Below are 20,567 nucleotides of genomic sequence, written 5' to 3'. Positions count from 1 at the left end.
TTGCGGTCGCCCCCCCCCCCCCCACCAACACACACACACACACACACACACAGACACACACACACACAGACGGCCCTCCCAGGGCCCCCAATCCTCCCTCGATACCCTCCCCAACCTCAACTACGAGCCCCCCCCCCCCCACATCAGAGGGAGAGGAAGGGAACCCCCAGCCTGCCCACCACGGCCATTATCGTACGGTGTAAACTGCGTCATGGATGAACGAGGAGAAGGTCAGGCAAGAGGGGCGTCCATCACGTCTAGAGGGGATTCATGAAGCGAGAGAGAATAGCGGACGGTGATGAGGTAGAGGGGAGGTGACCTTGTGAGGACACACACACACCTGAGACCTGGAGAGCAGAACAAAGATGGAACACCCTCGGTTCACGCGGAGCCTCACAGCAACTAAGGGAAACCTCAGCCATCCATCCATGGACACAGTGAACAAGATGAACACTGCTAACCTTACCTCACCTAACTTCCATTAACTAACAACCGCCATTATATACACAACCCTAGTCCACCCTCGGGATATAAACTAGATTCTAAAACACGTTACCAACCCACCTTCTCACACCATAAGTCTATATCGTCTTCAACTCTCTTCTATTTTGAAAGTATACCTGCTTTTAACCATCCTAATCCTTATATCTCTATACACACCCTAATGAAAAAAAAAAAATAAAGTACGAGACGGTGGTGCGGAGAGTCGACAAATCATGATTCACATGTCCATAAAAATACGTATGATATACAGGTGATAAAATTCAGGCAATGTTGCTCCCTGAAAGTTATCTACAAATGTAAAACACTTGAGATGATTGAGATTAGGAGGTGATGTCTTGATCCAACCAGACGGCCAAGCATGTGTATTAACGCCGTTACCTGATGTACTACTGCAGGCTATGCGAGGTCCCGTGATGGCAGCAGCGGTGTTGGCGTCGGTGGTGGTGACGCTGCTGACTCCCGTGTCCTCGGCCACCAGGCGTGACAGCTCGGAGACGGCGGACGCCCTCCAAGCCATCCATGAGGCCGTCATGGCAGGTGTCCTGGGATCTGCAGAAGCCCAGTACCCGAACCGACCCAGCATCTTCAAGTCGCCAATCGAACTCCGAAAGTACCTCGATGCCCTCAATGCCTACTATGCTATCGCCGGAAGACCAAGGTAGGTGGTATAGGGTATTTACTCCTCATAAAGTTAGGATGGGAGGCTTTCCGATACTTTTTCATTAACAGTGGTCACCTAACCGCTCCATTCAATTTGAAATACGTTCATATTCTAAACACTGTTATTGTAATGATTATCATGCTACCTAGTCCTAAATAAATTTGATCTGTGGCTTGCAATTATTAGCCCCTGTACTAAGCTATAACTAGTCCTTAAACCTAGGCTGTTAATAAGCATAAATGAAAACCATTGATTTATCCAAAAGTCTTCTGCTACAGGTTTGGCAAGCGAGGAAGCCATGACCCCCCACCGACCGGAGGAAAATTACGACTACTGACAGAGCGGCATTGCTTTAACCCTCGCCAGATAAATACAAACCACAAATCCTACGAGACAACCCAATCAGCATCAAACTATCCATGACAGTCAACCTCACATAACCATCAGTTATCCAGGCCATTATACAACCCCATAACCTGTCAGTCATCCTCCTCACACAGCCCAAGTCATCAACAGATCAAGATCTCGCGCCCACCAGTCATATCATTTGCCCTTCGTCCCTCTACCTCCACCGCGCTCCGATGGGAGACGAGAAGCAGCTCCAGATGATATCATGACTTACCCAAACACATCTCTAACCATGACGATTTCCTGAGGAAATTGAAACGAAATTATAATGTGGTAAGCTCAGCAGCCGAGCCACATACAAGCTGGTCTCGTTCGTTGGTGTTGTCATATATGTAGTGGTCTTTTACTGGATAAATATTCCCGCCAAAAGGATGAGCTCACCTCAAGCACCCGCTGGCCTCGTCAGGAACAAGCATACAATGGTCTTACCTGTACGGACACTGGTATGAAAAGGAAACAGGTCTCGCCTCAAGCACCACACCCTCTGGTCCTCGTCCAAGCCAACGTCATTGCAAGTTCACCTTGTTTAGACTAAAGAATATGGAAAGTAAGAATCTTCTTAGGTAAAACGTTCCAAGCACACTGGTCTAACATCTGAAGTTTCCCTAAGCAACTTCAATCTTTAGATCCTCTTACTGGCTTATATTGCTGAATATTTTTACCGTAAGTATTCCGTTGAGGTCAAAATAACTAGATATGGTCATGTCGAGGAGGGTCCAATTAATGCACACTGGCCAGGATATAACTGCAGTTAAGATATATAACTGCTCAATCATTTTACAGTCCTCACGTAATATAAGCTGCCATGTATTATATACCAAGAAAAATAAATAAATGTGAAATTCAACTACATTCTATCTTTACCCTATCCAGATTCGTTCACGTGGGCTGGAGACTGAAAAGTTTTACGGTAGGTTGGTCAGGGATGTGCTTACATTGCATCCAATCACAGCTACGAATGATCCATGTTGGGAGTTTAACTCCATAAAGATCCTGATTACCTGAAGCTTACTGGGCTATAATGAGTGTAATGGTCACTGCATTCTAAACGGTAAACGGTTGAAGCCATGGCTATCACGACTCAGATGAAGTCTCATGGTTCAAAGCGTAAGCAATTACGCTTTGAACTCTGATACTTCATTTGAGTCGTGATAGCCATGTCTTAATAAATCATAGTGAAATATTTTTGCAATATCATGTAACACTGCATGTGCAAAATTTCTGAACGACATCCACATCCATAAATGTAACCTAACCTAAAGTAACCCCTCTACACGTAACCTAACCTAATCACCTACACTAACTGCCTCAAATGTAACCTCACCACTTAAATTAACTTCCCTACACATAATCTAACACCAAAACTAACCTCTTCGCATAGAGTCTAACCACCTAAGTAATACAAGATACTTCATAACTTATCTTCTGCAGGTAAACAACAGAACTTCACTAACCTTCAACTGGATAACCATTATGCTATTTTCTTGTCCAGCGTAACTTGCCTTCGTCTATACGCTCCCTTGGCGAAAATTGGTTTTCTTTCCTTTATCCTTGAAAACATAATGATAATTTTGCTGATATATATATATATATATATATATATATATATATATATATATATATATATATATATACACTTGAATAATGTTCCTCTCTCTGCAATCATGACGGCGGTATCCTCTATGGGTCGAATTTATTTTCAGAGCAACATAATATCACCACCAATTAACAACACACTGCCACAAACCACCTCACGAGAAACATTATCGTCTGTTTATGCAAGTGAAAGCACAGGTAATAAAAGAGGTCACATAAGGCCTACAACTCTCTGTCACAAGACCCAGTCACACACTAGATCCGTGCGGGCTGCCGACACCACCATCCACGGTTGCCACTCGCTTTTTATATACTGTAGTACCAAATCAAATAAATAAAAAGTACCAGATAATCGCAAAAGGTACCTTGTCAAAAATAGCTCGAAGTCTTACCTTTTTTAGGATTAACATATTAAACTTCCTTATATAAACAAACTCTCATGAAAATATAACGTGCCTGCAAAACCTCAAATGTTAAAGAATAAACAAGCAGCCTGGGTAATTTGAACGATTTTCAAACTTTATTGATTACCGAAATAATATAATCTTTGCTAAAAAATGAATGCATATACTTATGAAGGAGATTTTAGACCAATTTCTACAATGTTCCATGTCATGCAAGTATGTATCTTACGTATAATACCCACTGGGAAAGTGTGCATACTGAATATAATATACGGAGTTAGTAGTAATCATATGCACATACAGCTGTGAGTCCTCATTACGCATATGATATTGATCGGGGAGTGGAAAACTAGGGGGAGGCAAATTACAGTGCGCGAGTAGGTGTCTACAGGTTGTGACGCCTCCATAATGCCAGTGACTTTAATGAACCTACTTTTCAAATATACACAATTCCTTTGCCTTCCATCATAAACGATACATTACAAATTATATTGATTGTGGATCAGAATTTTAATTGCTTACTCTAATGATAGAATTTCCATTAAGAATAAATTGATCTAATATGGCAGGCACGTCCTGCCTAATATCAATGTTCACCTGTTTTGCTTTAGATGAATCGTAATGAAAATGAAGATTATTAGTGTATTTATAGTCAGATACATACAGCATTAATCACCTTTATACTAATTAAAAGAATTTGATATACAGTACTTTTCAGTATAGAAACAAAAATTGGCAGTTATCGGGACTCGCCCGTGTATTCAATGCACTGGACCTGTATTGAAACTCAAAAATTTTCAAACGCAACTCTTAAACGAGAAGTTCTCCACTAAAGTAAAATTTTACACTTCAGCGAAGTGGGAAACACTTTTGAGTTATGAGAAGGATAGTACTACACAACAGCTGCATCAAATACAGCTCCACTTTGTCAACAATTATGTTAATAATTTCACACGAACTGAATTGAAATCATTGTATAATATGACAAGAAGAATCAGGTTTAGAAAAAAAGAATTTATTTGCACACGACAAATTCAGACCTGGACAAATCTACTGTATCTGTGGTAGTCCAACTAATTTACATCGGTTCCATGTAGGTTGCCGCCAGGATTTACAGGCTGTATCATCTTGTAGGTTCAATTACACAACAGGCAACAAGCACCAATGAACAAAAACAACCCAAATCAATTACAAATGTCAGACCGTCTATAGGGGAAAACTTTGTTCTCTCAGTAAAACAGAATTTTATCTAAGGACCGGGACTCCTATGGATGTCGTAATGATCCAGTTTCTGACGTAATTAACAGCCCGCCAAGCATGTGCCTAACACTGTGCACATAATGAATTTTGCTGTTGATAGTACTCTGAACTGTATAATTTTCTAAATGAAGTAAAGACACTGATTAACGTATCAACGCTACGTCAGGATGATACACAAGCATATATCGTTCAATATAAAACAATGCTCCTCATGGAATTTATTCATATACATCTGGTTACCTGGACCAGATAACAGCGTTAGTAGGGTTTGAAATAGCCAGGGGCCGTTATCACCCTAAAAGCTGGATCATTACGGCGTCTGTGGGAGTGCTCGTCAATATATAATATTCTACTTGACTGTAGAGCTTGTCAATATATAATATTCTACTTGACTGAGAGAATAAAGCGTGTCTCTTATAAACGGTCCTACATCCAACAACCAGACCTTTAACAATGGTGCACCTCAGGGTCCCTTACTAGTCGAATCTATATCAGTGATTAACCAAAGATTTCTAAAGTAACCACCCGTTGTTTCCTGATGATACCATTGTTGTCCACTCTCCAATATAACTATAGAGATATCTCCAACAACAATTGTCTGTTCGTTATCTACTCAAGACTTATTTCATAACAAAGCTCCATTATTCTCTACTGAGTTTGGGGGTTATAGACTCTCCCAAATTAATTTTGGTCTTGTTTAACAATTTATGATGTACTGTCATCTGTCTTGCTGATTGCCTGTAGCACTATCATCTAATTGTCATACTGATTGTCTGTAATATGTCAAGTGCATAAAATACCTAGTCACCACCTGATTTGTAATTCTGTCTTTTGAGAAAGCATTATACCCTGGAATTTTTTTTCAGAATTTATTTTGATCTCTGTTATTGCTGCCAAGCTTTTCTGATAGGGTACAACTTGCAGCATTACTTGAACAGGTCGCAGTTCTTTGTTCTCTGTAATCTAATTAGGAAAAAGAACATATAATTTCACCGTCTTCATAAACACATATTACACAAATCTTACCTCGAAATTATTCTTGTTAATATTTTGCAAGCTTAACATACTTTCCATATTCTTAGTTTAAGGCTGAATGTCAGATATACGATTTATAGACTGGACATATTGTGGACACAGTACGCACCATCTATTGCTGCCACTGTCCTGAATGTACACTGGAATAAAAAAGAAAAAGGAATCCACTTTCATCTGCTGTATTGGAAATGCTTGTGTACAATCATCTATGCCTATCCCTGTCACCCATAAATACTGTACAGGCCTACCTAAGTTAAAATCAGCTATCTTAAATGTTATTCAACTAATGTTCATTCTTATCCTTAAATGAATTTTAAATGAATTTTGTACCTTTGTCATATATAAATATATTCTTTGTACATATTTTCATATTGGAGATTATATTAGCTTAAAAATATATTACATCTTATTTAGTAAATCTCTGCCTCAGGGATCTGAGGTCATTACCCTTTGCCAACTTACAGAACTGGTTTGGGAGTTCTTAATTTCCACAAAAGGTTCCTACATATTTGCACTGATCAATTCCATGTAAATGGAAGTGAAGCGAATGGTAACAGATAGAGTTACCATCCATGAGACTGGCATTCCTCTACTTACCAGATTTGAAAGCAGCTCTCTTGATAATGTTCTTTAACTCTTGAAGTCAAGTGCCCAAGTGTTTTGCAGTAGACTTAATAAGTAAAAAGATATGTATGACAGCACTTTAACACTTTTATTATTAGTCCTTGAGAAAAAGTGTTTTCTGTGGTGGGAATATAATGGTATTTCTAACATTTATAAACACTACTGCTCATATCAATGCCTGAATAAGTAAATTCTATTGTCCAGTACTTGTAACATGAAATCAACTATTACTAAACAAATCATGACTAGATAAATATGATGACATTCGCTTTAATGCCTTATCAGCAGCACATCTTTTTCTTGAGTGGCTCTTGAAGTGTGATGGCTGTGGGAGCAATGATGTCATGCTCCTGCAGGGTGGTTAGAACAGCTGCTAAATGCAATATGGCTTCCTGTACCCCACTACCAGTTGCAGCACTGCACTGACATATGAAGCAGTTATTGTCCTAAAATGAAGCAGAAAAGTCTAGTTATTGGTATGTAGCTATTTTCATTAATTTACTCAATATCAACTGCAAGATCATCAATTAATGCACTGACATGAAACCCTCCACAAACATCATCCCTCTACATCCCTTTAAATCCTTAATCTATAAGCCTTTCACCTCCTTGGACTACCCTGACTATCAGTCATCAACCACTTCAACTATAATCCCTCTGAATGCTGATTATCAGCTGTCATTCAATGTCTCTCAAGTGCTCTCAACCCATCTTCTTGCACCATCATTTTACCTGTGTCATTCTCCCTTCCTTATTCCCATTCCTTATCTTTTGACTCTTGTCATTATAGGGTCTGGACTTAAGTAGGAGGGTTCTCTCATTCTCTTCTTTTACACATTCTCTTTTTCCCTTTCATTTTTCTCTTTCCTCTTTTTTTGTTCCCTCATTTTTCTCTCTCCACCTCATCCTCCATATATCTCATCCTTTCACTCTTCATCTCTCCCAATCTCTCATTCTTTTCTTTTTCTCAAGTTTTATTCCCCTTTCTCAACTCCTCATTTGTCTGCCCTCAACCTAATTCTCCTCATACTCCTTTTCTCTGAACCCTACATTCTCCCATTTCCCAATCTTTCACTTCCTCTATTCCCTATCAAAATGGAAAAGAAAGTTTACTATGGTGATGAACATAAAAGGCTGCGGCATAGAACATTTCTCTATGATAATTCCTTTCTCTGTTTACGAGTTGCCTGGGCTTAGGCCAGGGAATACTATAAAATGGATAATCCTTGACCAAATATCTTGGATAAGAGTTCTGCATAACAGTTATAAGGGTTCATAATTTGCCATGAATGTTGTTAAAGTAATGGGCAAGGACAGAATCCTACTGGATGATGTGAGCCATTCCATACAAGAATAGATATATAACTTTGCTCTATTACTTCCATCAAGAATTGTGGCTGAGGAGTAGCCCACCTCTGCCAGATGGCTTACAACTATTGCTGCAGGCTCCTCTGGAGTATGGAACTCTGCCTAACGCTCTATTATAGGAGCTGGTTTATATCAAAATGATCTACTATATAGAAGGGGAGATTACAAAGAAGTGGTTATTTAACTTGTAAAACCATGGGGTGTGCACTCTAGTTAATTAATATTACAATTTTCAGTCTGAGGGAAAGTGGGTTAATACTTTGCAATGCAGATAGCTTTTTCTATTTTCCTCCTTCTAATTTCACTTTTACATCCTCCCATCTTTTAGGAGTACCAAAAGGAATGGGATTAGCTTCAATACTATTTGTGACAGTGATTTTAGACATAGATTAGAGAAGGAAAGTAGAATCAGGTGTTTTGCACTTGATAAATGTGTATGATAATAGGATTGTATGGCAGATAAATTAAAAAAAAAAAAAGATTCAAATATTACCAAGTAAGCAGAAAAGAGCCTCATGGAATATAATGAAGAGAAATTTGAGCAAATAAGTCTAGGACCTATTAACAACATGTCAGTGTCTCCCTACAATTATCAATCTGGGAAAGGGATGTTTTGTTTCGAGTAACTAGAAAACCAGATTGTAATAAAATCTATATCCGACACTTTTCATCTGAGGGGTAGCCATACCATAAAAGTCTCACAGCTTCTGTTTCATAACAAACTTCCCTAGCATGCCTCTTCCCTCTTGCACATTCCTGTATCCTCTCCTCAAATTTTCCTAATTATTTCCAACACCAATGTTTTACAATCAGTGCGTGACAATGTAACACTCTTAATAAGAGAAATAACAGTTGTCACATTGGCTCAACAAATAATGGCAACATACATTTTGTGAAAACATATTTCTGTAAATCATGTGAACATACACATGATCAAAAAGGCACTGCATTTGTTTTACTATACTTATCAAGTGTATGTACATAAATTTTCGTTTTCCATACTTCCAGTGGAAAGTATGGTAGAATATGAGCAAATCTAATTTGTTGTGCTATGAGGATCAAGCAAACCTGAAAAAGTGACATGAAAATCTAAGGTCGAGAGGCACTGCTCCATGCTCCACTATGATACCAGCTGCCTTATCCCATTCTTACTTCCTTCTCTCACAAGGAGATTCTAAACAATTTGCAACAGCCACACTGAAAGTCAGGTTTTCTCTCTAAGCATGTGAATCTCAGTTTTACAATTTGTATAAAAAAGTTCCTAACTTGCAATATCAAAAGAAATCATATAACAATGATAGTAATCACTTCAGAAGTATATTCCTCTATTACTATCATTCTGAAAATGTGTGAAAGTTTTGTAATTGTGTCAGCACAAAGAATCAAACAGTGTGAGAGTAATGCCTGAGTGTTAAGTGGGTTTAATTTACCTACACCAAAAAAATTTAAGAATGATTCTTAACTTTATTCTATATAGTAACTGTTATAATCAATGTGATTCAATGATGAGTTTTTATAACAATAAAATAGTTATGGTTTGTAAAATTAATTGTTGCACCCGTCAGATGCAATGTTGTCAAGGTCTGGCAAGTGCTGGCTACATTGCCTTCACTTGTGTGGAGTCATCCTCCACACAATCTGAAGACAGATCATCCTGGTTAAGTAATTCAGAATCATCTTCCTTTCTAGAAAATTCATGAATAGATGATGAATGACTCAGGGTAGAAATGGCAAACAGGGCAGTCACCCAGGCCTGGTAGAAAGCCTTGACAGACATGCAAAATTTGCTGCATATAATTATGTCTAGAAGAATGTCTCACGTTGCAAAGTTAAGGGGTTAAGGACTTAGCAGTTTTATCCTTCAATTCCTCTCTCATCTTTCCTCATTCATCTATAACACCCACAAAATCTCCTTTCACTATGCTTCCTTCAAACTGATTTGGAGAGTTTTCTGTGATGATTTTTCTTGCCTGGCTCCAGTGATATTTCTTACACTAACCTAGTTTAGATTTCATCCTCTGAACTTTAAGAGTCAATTTAAAGTATTATACCTCTCACACAAAAACTTCAATCTAATGCAATTCTTTCACATGCCTTCAAACTGTTCATAATCAAGCATATGTACCATAAAATGCTAGAAGTTAGTCACAATCTTTTGAATTCGGTCAGGTCATTACTAACGACAGCCAGTTTAGTTATCTATTAACAAGAAGAAACACTTTTTTGATTTACTGTGCTACATTTTCCTTTGACCGATTTTTCCATGAACTTCTCATTACAACTATCATACGATGATCAAGAAAAATATTCTGTATACCTTAATCTGCCACAATCATATGTAAACCCCACTTTTAACATATTATAGTTAACATGTAAACACCACCATCACACAAACACACACACGTATCATCAGTTTGTTGAAGCTGTAGTTCTTCTATCTCCTCATCAAAAAACAACAGGTGGTTTAAGTGTCCCTGCTTTTTTATCATGAAGGACAGAATTACTTCAAAAAATAATGGGGTTTTCTGGTTATTTGCAAAGGATGGAAGATTCTCTTATTTCCCATGGCCACTAGTTGACTCCTGTCAGGAAGAAAGCCATTTATAAAATATGTATGTAGCTGAAAAACTGGAAGTTGTACTGCTGTCAATAAGACTGTTTAGTGTATGTGAACAAATGATGATACTCTGGCAAACCTTAGCCAGCCTGTACGCTACACTCTCATCAACGAGCTGATCTGCCTGCAGGTCTTCTTTATTCCCCAATACCATCACTATCACATCCTCTCCAGCTGTCTCCTGTGAGATATCATAATCCATATGTCACAATTCATATATAAAATATACCTTAAAAGCAAAATCATTTCACAGTAAAAGATCAAAGATAAGAAACTAAATGAATATACATAAGTGGCAAAAAAAATCTATTACAAGTAATGCGTTCAGCAAAATAAAAGGGAGATACTTCACTGACTGCTGATTAAAATTACGGTTTCATAATGCAACAACAACCCTAGTAGGAATTTATTTCTGGTGAAACCTAACCTATAATGACTGTTATCAACTGCATGGAACTGTAGAATCTATATAATCTTCAAGTCTCAATGAAACAATGAGCATCATTAAAACTATAATTCTCCAAAACAAATGATGTGTATGTGTCATTACTATACCATATTACCAGTAATTCAAGATACATTTAACCTTAACTTTTGCCACGTTGTGATGTCATTTGATGAATGAACTGCTTCTTGGATTCTTCTCTCTTTAGAAAACTCAGTGATGTTAAAGAGGAAGAGAATGTAAGTAACAGTAGTACAGTGGAATGAATTATGGGATTTGATACATAAAGGTGGATCTCAATTTCCCTTAAAACAGTACAGACATATAAGTTTTTCTTCAAATGTTACAACAGTCTTTGAAAGTGTGACCAAGAAATATGTCATGAGACAATAAAAGATAACCACATATATGAAGACCAATATGAATTTCACAATGTAAAAATATACAAATGCAACAGCTAATTCACACCACAGCATAAACAAAACTTCAACACAAGGAAAGAGATTGGACACTGTCTTTCTTGACTATGCTATATCATTTGACAGTAAATTAAGCATTACCCGACTCTGCCTACTTATGGTTACACCACAAATGAGAAGTCACCTGTGTGAGTTGTATCACTGGAGTACAATCTTACTGAAGAACTTCTGGCTACAAAGGGGTCCATTTTCTCTGATACTGATTGAACCACAGCCTTGAAGCTATGGAACCCCTGGAGAAGGCGTCTTTAGGGTTAAGTGGAAATAATAGGCAAAAGTAAACTAAAAGATTCTCTTGGAAAAATAACAAACTAGAATATAATAGGTAAATGAGTAAGATGGATTGAAGGGTTTCTAACAAACAGAAAACTTTTGGCAGATACAGATGGAAGTATTTAAGATGAAGATCTTTGATCAGAATTACCCTAATGAGCAGCAGTTACCTCTATGTGATCACTTCAGAGTTGAATGGGCACCACGAAGTTGTAATAACAATGAACCTTGCACATTACACAAGAAAAGTATCAATTACTCATTAAAGCCCTGTGGCACTGGCACAAATAAGTCATCCAGAATTTCATTCTTAGTCATAAAGCAGTGGCAGTGAGGCTCTGTGACATAAACACTCTATCAAGATGGGAAAATGAAATTTATGAAAGTGACATTTGCTGTTAATAGTCATACCTTAACTGAAGTTATCCAATCCACCACATTCAGAAAGGACTGTTCATTGGTAAGGTCATACATGACCACCACACCATCAGCCTTCCTAAGGGATATAAAGAGAATCAGCATGACAACAGCTATTTCCTTCAAAGTGTATAAAACATTTTAAACCACACACTTACCTAATGGGAAGAGTAGCTGTAAGAAAGATCTGCATCATATACAATCCTGCACAGTACTTTAATGAGTCAGAATAAATATGTAGTGACAACACTAAATGCAGAATCAAGATGGTGCAGAAAGCAAATATGCACTCCTTAGATCTTGTGCAGGAAAATTTTCTGTATCAGTAGGCCTCTGAACACACTGATATCAAGCAGGCTGATATATCATCACTTCCACATCTTATCTTTACACACAATATGATGGAAACTGAAAATATCAAATATAATACAACAACTGGTAAGTGATCACATAATCCTTAAGTCTGACAATGTGGTTAGTGATGACATATACACGAGATAAGAAAAAGGAAACCAAATTTCAAGAGGAGACACAACTGTGGAAACTACAAAGAGCTAAAAAATTCTTTGAGCATATGAATTTGGAAACAGTTCCATAGCTAAAATACAGACAACAGTTATGGAAAGCTTTGTGAAATCTGTGATGAAAAGGGGAGAAAACTTGAAAAGTATTCCATACATTCATCAAGAGTAAACTGCAGGCTTAACAGCAGCAAATCAAGCTGAGGGATTCAGACACACCAGCACGTTATGACCTCTATCAACTAAATACTCTACATTCCGTCTTCCTCTTCCCTCTCTTCTCCTCTTCACTTCACTTATCAGTGCTGTCTCCATTATCCTATCAATACTTATATTTTCTGTAAGCCTAAAAATACAGGAACTTTATCAGCAGTTTTTCAATGACCTTCTTCTTACATCCTTCTCTTACATACTCAATATTCTCCATTCATTCTTCTCATTCCACCTATACATTTCTGCAAATCCTTCTTCTCAGCCTGCACTTTTCACTCTCTCTTTGCAACCTCTTACCCAGATATCAACTCTCTGCCTGCTTTTTTTCAGTGTTACTCTGCAACCTCATACCCACAAATCAATCTCATGCAGTGAGCTGAAATACTCCTTCCAACTGGCTACATCACTCCAGCAAACTTACATTGGTAATTTTCATAGCTTTCCTCAAAGCACCCGTGACTTGCCCTCCTTCCAATAATCTAATATTTTAGCATCATTTCTGCCACAAAATACTGTCTCAAAATATTCAAAATCACTTTTCCACTATCCTCTCATCACTCAACCATTTTTCATCCTCTATATCTTCCCTCTCAAATACTTTTAACTTTTAGTTCAAAATTCATAAAGATTCTCCTAAATTTTCTCAAAAGTATTCTATATCTATAATATCTCACCCATGAGTAGAGTGGGGTCTACAAACAACAGCATCCTAACTCCCCACACCTTTCCATCTTGATCAAATTCTACTCTACCTAAATTATCCTCAATGTAGTCTCTTAAAACTCATTCCACATTTTTCATCACTTTAATTACCTGTAGTACTGTTTGGTGATGGACCGAAACCGTTCTTGGCCCGCAGTGTCCCATAGATGGAGTACTGCAAGCACACCACCCACCTGCACCTCCAGTGTCTGGTAGTCCATACCAACTGTTGAACCAAAATCATCCCGAAATTCACCCTTGGAAGCCCTGTAAGTTATATGAAAGACAATGTAATGCATTTCGAGTTAACACATCTCACACTCTCAAGGCTTGAAAAGACTTCCTACAGTTTACAATTTCACAGTCTTTTCTCTTAATCAACTTTTTCCTTTTATCCAAAAAAGTCTGTCCTACATGAAAAGTAAATGAGACCAGGCAACATTTTCTTAACTTCATACTTCTCCATTTCATGAAAATCATCCTAGTTTTGAGTCTTCACTTTTTTCTTTTTCATAAGAAGAGAACTTATTCAAACTTAATTTGGTTGTAGCTGCAATGGCATATGATACCTAGTTTTCTCACCACTGTATCCAGCACACATATATACATATATGAAAAAATCTAAGGTAGGGATTATCTAAACAAATTGATTATTGTATCTTAAACTTTACAATGGAGTTACTCAAGGAGCAATTCATTGTCATACCCTCTTTAATCTCTTCCTACATGACTTTCCATTACCTCTAGCAAACCACAACATGAAGCTCATTTCACATGCAGATGACATCAAAGTCACACAATCACATCCTGGCACCACATGAGCAAAACTAATCACACATTTCACAATGTCTGCATCTCCACAGAAGTATTCAATTACTCTTTTGATTTGACCAATATATTTTCTTGCTTGCAAGCATTAAAAAGGGCCCTTCCTTCCTTGGAAAACTTCATAAGACCCATGGTTAGTTACCAGTAGGGAAAAAAGTCATCCAAACCAGAAACAGCAAAAACATCATGATACATAAAAGGAGGAAGCAAAATTTGCATTCCACCTGGTAACCGAGGTGGTAGATCATAATATCTGACTTCTACGAACATACCATGCTGCTAGATATATGATATCCCCACATAATCAAGTAATAGGATTTGTTCCATAAGTAAAACTTACTGCATGAAAGGTGCATTTAAAATCATTAGATCTTCTATGGAGAGTAAGTGATTCAACATGTCATTTCAATTTAAATTTAAGTCTATACATTTTTTCCTCTAGTCTTGAATGGCTAGGGTTTGTTCTGTAACACTTTCTATGATTTTCACAAAATTTGTGCATGATATTCTAAACAATTAATATTTAACATTTCCAAACATATATTTCTGACAGTGCTAGTTACTCTCTGCCAGTGGCCTGTTAAGGGTGAGGCACTAAAGGCTAGTTCACCGCTTATGAAGGCTCTTTTGCTATGGCCACCCTCTTACAATAGGGAGTTTCCAGAGGGAATGGGCACCAGAGGTATAGACAGACAAACAGAAAAATATTTCTGATGGTAAGTTAGCTGAAATCTTCACTTCCCTATTGAATGTAAAGGTCTGACTTTTGAAGCTTTACAAGACATGATGCATATGAGTAGAGCCTTATGGCATCTGAGATGCTTAGTTTTGACAGCTGATTCTGATGTCCAAGGGTGTCTCCCATGAACAGTAAGGCACATGTTTTCTTGACTTCAGAGTACAAAACAAATAAACAAATAAAGTAAGACATAAGAGAATGGATAGGCTCACAGTGATAAATAGAATTAGGAAAAATGACCTCTACGAGGAGGCACTACTATGGAGGAAGTTGGATATTTACAAAATTAATGAAAAGGAATAATGTTACACATTTGACCCATTTACCTACCTGTAGATGAAGGAAGTTTTCCCTACACCACTATCCCCAATAAATACAACCTTGAACATCCGGGATGGGCAGTACAGAAGACGCTCATTCTCTATGGTAGCTGTGATTGCCTGGCTCTCTAGCCTCTTATCTTTATGCCTAAACTCACTACTCTTGATATTCTCCATCTTTGATTTCCTTTCTCCATGAAGAAAATTGTGAAGCAATGGAGCAACTATGAGTGCTGTAGTATTTTTGGCATGGCTTCTTGGCAATGACTCTCTTGTTTCTACAGTATCAGAAACTTTATCCTCAAGGTGCTCTGACTCTGTGTGAGTTACTGAACCTTCCTGGGGAGTAAAACAGAGGAAACTTTACAACTATGTTGGAATGTCCAATGGCAAATTATGAAGACAAGTGTTTCTGGTGTTACCTCCAAGAAAAATGACAATATCTTCCTTCCAGTATAAATGTATACATACCTATACATCTCAATGTATACATATATATACACACACAAACATATACATATATACACATGTACATAATTCATACTGTCTGCCCTTATTCATTCCCGTCGCCACTCCGCCACACATGAAATGACAACCCCCTCCCCCTGCATGTGAGCGAGGTAGCGCTAGAAAAAGACAACTAAGGCCACATTCATTCACACTCAGTCTCTAGCTGTCATGTATAATGCACTGAAACCACAGCTCTCTTTCCAGGCCCCAAAAAACTTTCCATAGTTCACCGCAGACGCTTCACATGCCCTGGTTCAATCCATTGACAGCATGTCAACCCCGGTATACCACATCGTTCCAATTCACTCTATTCCTTGCACGCAAGATGCAAGATAATAAAGATGAGATGGTACTAAGGCTTTCTTTCACTCTGTTCAATCCTCATCACCATGTACTTACTCGACTTAATCTCATCATCCATCAATCTAACCCACTAAGCAGTTTGTCCAGGTGCCCCTGTATGCTGATGCAATCATCATCATTATTTCCCTCATGATCTTGGCACTGTCTACAAACATGGTCAGATACAATTCCACTCCATCACGTAATTTGTTTATAAACACCAATGATAGCAGTGGGCCCAAGACTGAGTTCTGTGGCACGCCACTTGTAATCCCAGCCCACTTCGAGGACGCACTTCTTCAGTGTTTTTTGCTACCCTCCAATAAGGTAGTCTATCTAGTGAATGAGCCCCCCTTTTACAAATGCAAACAAATCTAGCTTTTTAATCAACCTTTGATGAGAAACTGTGTCAAAGGCTTTACTGCAGTCCAAGAACACACAGTCTACCTATCACTCTCTTTCATCTATGATAGAGCTCACCCTGGCATACAAGTCTAAAAGACTGGTTATACAGGAACATCTTTCCCTAAAGCCATGCTGTCTACCAATTAGAAATATTCTCCTGTGCATGAAGTTATTCATTAGCTTTCTTATGAACTTTTCCAGTTTTACAAACCACACCTGTTAATGTGACTGGCCTGTAGTTCTGTGGTGTCCCTGCACACAAGCCTCTTTTCCTGGTTTATTCACTTTCACCATCCTTTTCCCACCTATATCATTTCCTTTTTTCCCATGAACTGTCACACTCACTTTTACCAAGAAATGCCAATTGCCCCTATCCACACATTCACTTCCTCTGCACATCTATCAATCAGCACACAGTCCAGTAATACCTGCTCACCACTAATCCCATATATACTTATGTGCACAGTGTTTAAACCAGGTATTCCTCATCACCAATCCTTTTTCAGCACATAACAAGCTGTTCACAAGTTCCACTTACAGTGAGTATCCCATGCCCCAGTTATACTATGAACTGCCACATCACACACTCTTGCATTCAAATCAACTTCAATAATTTGGTAAAAGACTATTGCAAAATCTGGATGCATCTCATGTACTTTCTGAGATTTGCTGCTAAGGGACCTACATTAAGCACCATATATTACAGTTTATACACATATTTTGATAGTTGTAACAATCATAAAATAAAAGCCTTTATAAGTTATTGAGCTTAAATAGCAATGCCACATCCTACCTTAACTGTAGTTTCATGTGAAGAGTTTAAGCACTTGCCCTTCTTGAGTATCTTCTCATCTTTAGACTGGTCCAGAGGTGCACTTAAATACACTTGAGTACATAGACTGTCTAATGTACCAGATAAATCATCATCCTGCACAGTCTGATCTTTTTGTCTGCTACCAGTTACATCATTCTGAGCATGATGGTCCTTGGTAACATCATTCTGTGCATTCTGGCTCACCTGGTGCAGTATGTCTACTTCACAATTCATACTTTCACGCAACGGGTAACTACTGGTAAGAAGTTCAACATTTCTGCCTTCAGACTGAGAGATCTGACTGACATCTGATGAATCTTTATGGTTTTCTGTGGATATTGGCCTGATATCTCCACTAATTTTTCCTCGGATATCTTGAGTCTCGGAGCTATAGGTATGATATGTATGGTAAGTGTGGTGACTGTGATGAGTATGGTAAGTGTGGTGTAGAGGAAGATCATCTATGGTTGTATGGTGACCAGGGTGTTTGATAATAACAGTGGTTGAGTGCTGTTTAGTCACAGGAAGCTGGCTGCTGTGTCTGCAACATAAATCAAACAATATACTTAAACTTGAATTACTTTTGGTGATTTTATTCTCTTAAAAATGACAAACTAACTAAAATGCAATATGATAAGTTAGACTTTGTACCAGTGCATCTGACCTTTGGGAAGATCTCATACAAATAGTTTTTGCTGTTACTCATAAATTAAGAGCAGAGATTTAATTATCATTTTGTACTGTACTTATAAATAATTATAGTTGTGAATGTCCAAGGGATGAACCTCTACGTTCTTTGGAGATGACATTTGATGGACACATATATGTAGTCAAACTAACTTAGGCATGACACAGTTAACAACAGTCTAAACAAAGTATCAGCATTCCTATCCAACTATCTGCTGTAAGTTAACTAATCATAGCCCTAAAAATATAAACAGGATGGCAAGCAGCCACCAAGTGGAGTGAACCTACTGCCAAAATGGTGGGTAATCAGAGGTCAAAGTGCCATCAATATGGCATGTAACACATATATGATACAATTTTTATAAAATATTTCAGTATATAAGTTAAAGCGCAGTACAATTACATCCTATATTATAACATCATCCTCTGATCTAGACTTTAAAACCAAAGGTCAAAGTGACCTCAATATTATGCAGTACACACCTTCAATGAACTTATGTTCCAGGTCTCATGACAATATCTTTCTTGACATTAAAAGTCAAAACATTAGTCTATGATATTAAAATCATTTAACATTGATCTTATAACCAAAAGTCACCGTGACCTCATATGGAATGCAACATAATACCTTTAAATGAAAATATTCATCATCACATAAACCTAAGACTCCTTTCTTTGCAGGTAGAGATGTGGAAGATGTTATGGATATATGGTGTACGAGGAAAGCTACTAGAAGCAGTGAGGTGTTTCTATCAGGAAAGTAAGGCTTGTGTGCAAGTGGAAAAAGAAGAGGATGATTGGTTCTAGGTGAAGGTGGGATCCTGGGAATGTGTCAACATGGCTGTTTACTCTGGTTATGGAAGGAGTGATGAGGGAGGTAAATGTGAAGGTCTTGGAAAGAAAGCAGATTTGCAGTCCATCAGGGGTGGGGGTCTGGGAGGGGAGTCAATTGTTTGCCAATATGGTTCTGATGCAATAAGAGAAACAGGAGCAAAGTAATATACAGGGGGTTATGTGCTGTGAATGGGCTGAACCAAGGTATATGAGGCAGACAGAGAAAACTACAGTAAGGACTCTGGGGCTTGGCTGTGGACTGGGCAATCTGGTTTCAGGGCAGAAAATGGCAGCCAAAGGTTAACAGAACCTATAAATAAAAGAAATACTGTATATCTAAAATTGTCAGTGCTACTACCTAATGGCATGGATTACTTTAATACTCAATATACAATTACCTGTTGCACAAGCGAGGCCTGTTAAGAGTAGGGGTGGAAAATACTTCACTGCAGTTCTCTGAGAATTCTGCTCTACCTGATGACAACTGCATAAGCTCTACATATGGAGCTGATGTATCAGGCGCACATGGGCCATCAGATGATTCCTGCAGAAATACTTTACTGAAATGTGATGTTTCGACAGCAGGAGGCACCAATTCACTGGGTGATGTCTGTGTCATGTTGTCCTGTTTTATCAGTCCTGCTGGTGATGCTACTAACATTGCTGAAATCATGAATATGCTTAGCTCTAGACCTGCTCAACCTTGAAGACTACATACATATAATAACATACACTATCAAGAGCATATGTCTAAGGCATAAAATATGAGTCCAGAGGCAGAAAAAATGTAGAGAAACATTGCAGCCTGGTTAGAATATCAAATAAATTTCCTTTTGCTTGTAACTTTAAACAGATAAATATCTATTATTTTTAAGTAGGCAGCCCTTGCACAGATACTTTAAAAAATAACATAAAAGGTAGGAAAGGTAGTCCATTTGAAACCTTAACTCCCTAAATCTCTCCTTAAGTTTATATGTAAATCACTTAAATAGGAGGTAAACCAATTTATGAGGTATGAATCACACGAATAGATCCTTACAGTGGAGGTGTCACAAATTTCTAATAAAGAGACTCTTAGTTTTGGGGCAAGATGGGTGTTGAGACACAATGATAAGTGTTTATAATGCTAGATAGATGAGTGGTGTCTAGTGCATGAAAGGGTAACTCATATATGTCTGTGGAGTGTAGTTTCATGTGGGAGTAACAGATGGTTAACAGATGTTTAATACTAGGTTGGAACGGTACTTGTTTCATACCTGTCTGGTCATTCTGGGATATATATGTTTTGTCAATGTGTTAACAGGAGGAGGATGGATTAGTCAGCATAGGACATTGAAGTGTGAGGCAAGGTTAAGCAAATATACATACATATATGTGAAATATGAAATATTTGTAGGTAAAGATGTACCTGGGTCATGACCTGAGATGTCTTTAAGGTTTGCCTCACAGGCATTGCAGAGGGGTGGGTGCTGTAGAAATTCCTCAAGGAGACTTATCTCTGCTGAGGCAGTTTGTTGTGGAAATAAAGGTCCATGATCAAACTCAACATTCACACTCTGTT

General features: G+C 38.0%; 2 protein-coding genes and 1 pseudogene across 3 annotated transcripts in view; 1 reads left to right on the top strand and 2 right to left on the bottom strand.

Moving 5' to 3' along the window:
• LOC139755169 (uncharacterized) overlaps positions 1-2,420 on the top strand; it is a 33,437-nt pseudogene extending 31,017 nt beyond the window's left edge.
• The window catches only part of LOC139755144 (magnesium transporter NIPA2-like), a 52,345-nt gene extending 49,222 nt beyond the window's left edge, over positions 1-3,123 (bottom strand). Inside the window, exon 1 of the mRNA XM_071673313.1 lies at positions 3,028-3,123. The gene's annotated coding sequence lies outside the window, so the exon portion shown is untranslated. The remainder of the gene's footprint in view (positions 1-3,027) is intronic.
• A 2,908-nt stretch (positions 3,124-6,031) lies between these two features.
• LOC139755137 (uncharacterized) overlaps positions 6,032-20,567 on the bottom strand; it is a 30,786-nt gene continuing 16,250 nt past the window's right edge. For both annotated transcript variants that reach the window (XM_071673290.1, XM_071673280.1), the window contains exons 12-19: positions 20,415-20,562; positions 19,405-19,669; positions 17,465-18,026; positions 15,425-15,753; positions 13,639-13,794; positions 12,086-12,170; positions 10,557-10,658; positions 6,032-6,938 (exon numbers count right to left, since the gene is read on the bottom strand). In XM_071673290.1, coding sequence (XP_071529391.1) covers positions 6,774-6,938; positions 10,557-10,658; positions 12,086-12,170; positions 13,639-13,794; positions 15,425-15,753; positions 17,465-18,026; positions 19,405-19,669; positions 20,415-20,562 — 1,812 coding nt within the window. In that variant the 3' untranslated portion in view covers positions 6,032-6,773. The remainder of the gene's footprint in view (positions 6,939-10,556; positions 10,659-12,085; positions 12,171-13,638; positions 13,795-15,424; positions 15,754-17,464; positions 18,027-19,404; positions 19,670-20,414; positions 20,563-20,567) is intronic.

This window comes from Panulirus ornatus, chromosome 2 (assembly GCF_036320965.1).
Source record: "Panulirus ornatus isolate Po-2019 chromosome 2, ASM3632096v1, whole genome shotgun sequence".
Classification (NCBI taxonomy): Eukaryota; Metazoa; Arthropoda; class Malacostraca; order Decapoda; family Palinuridae; genus Panulirus; species Panulirus ornatus.
This window is presented reverse-complemented; position numbering and strand designations above follow the sequence as displayed.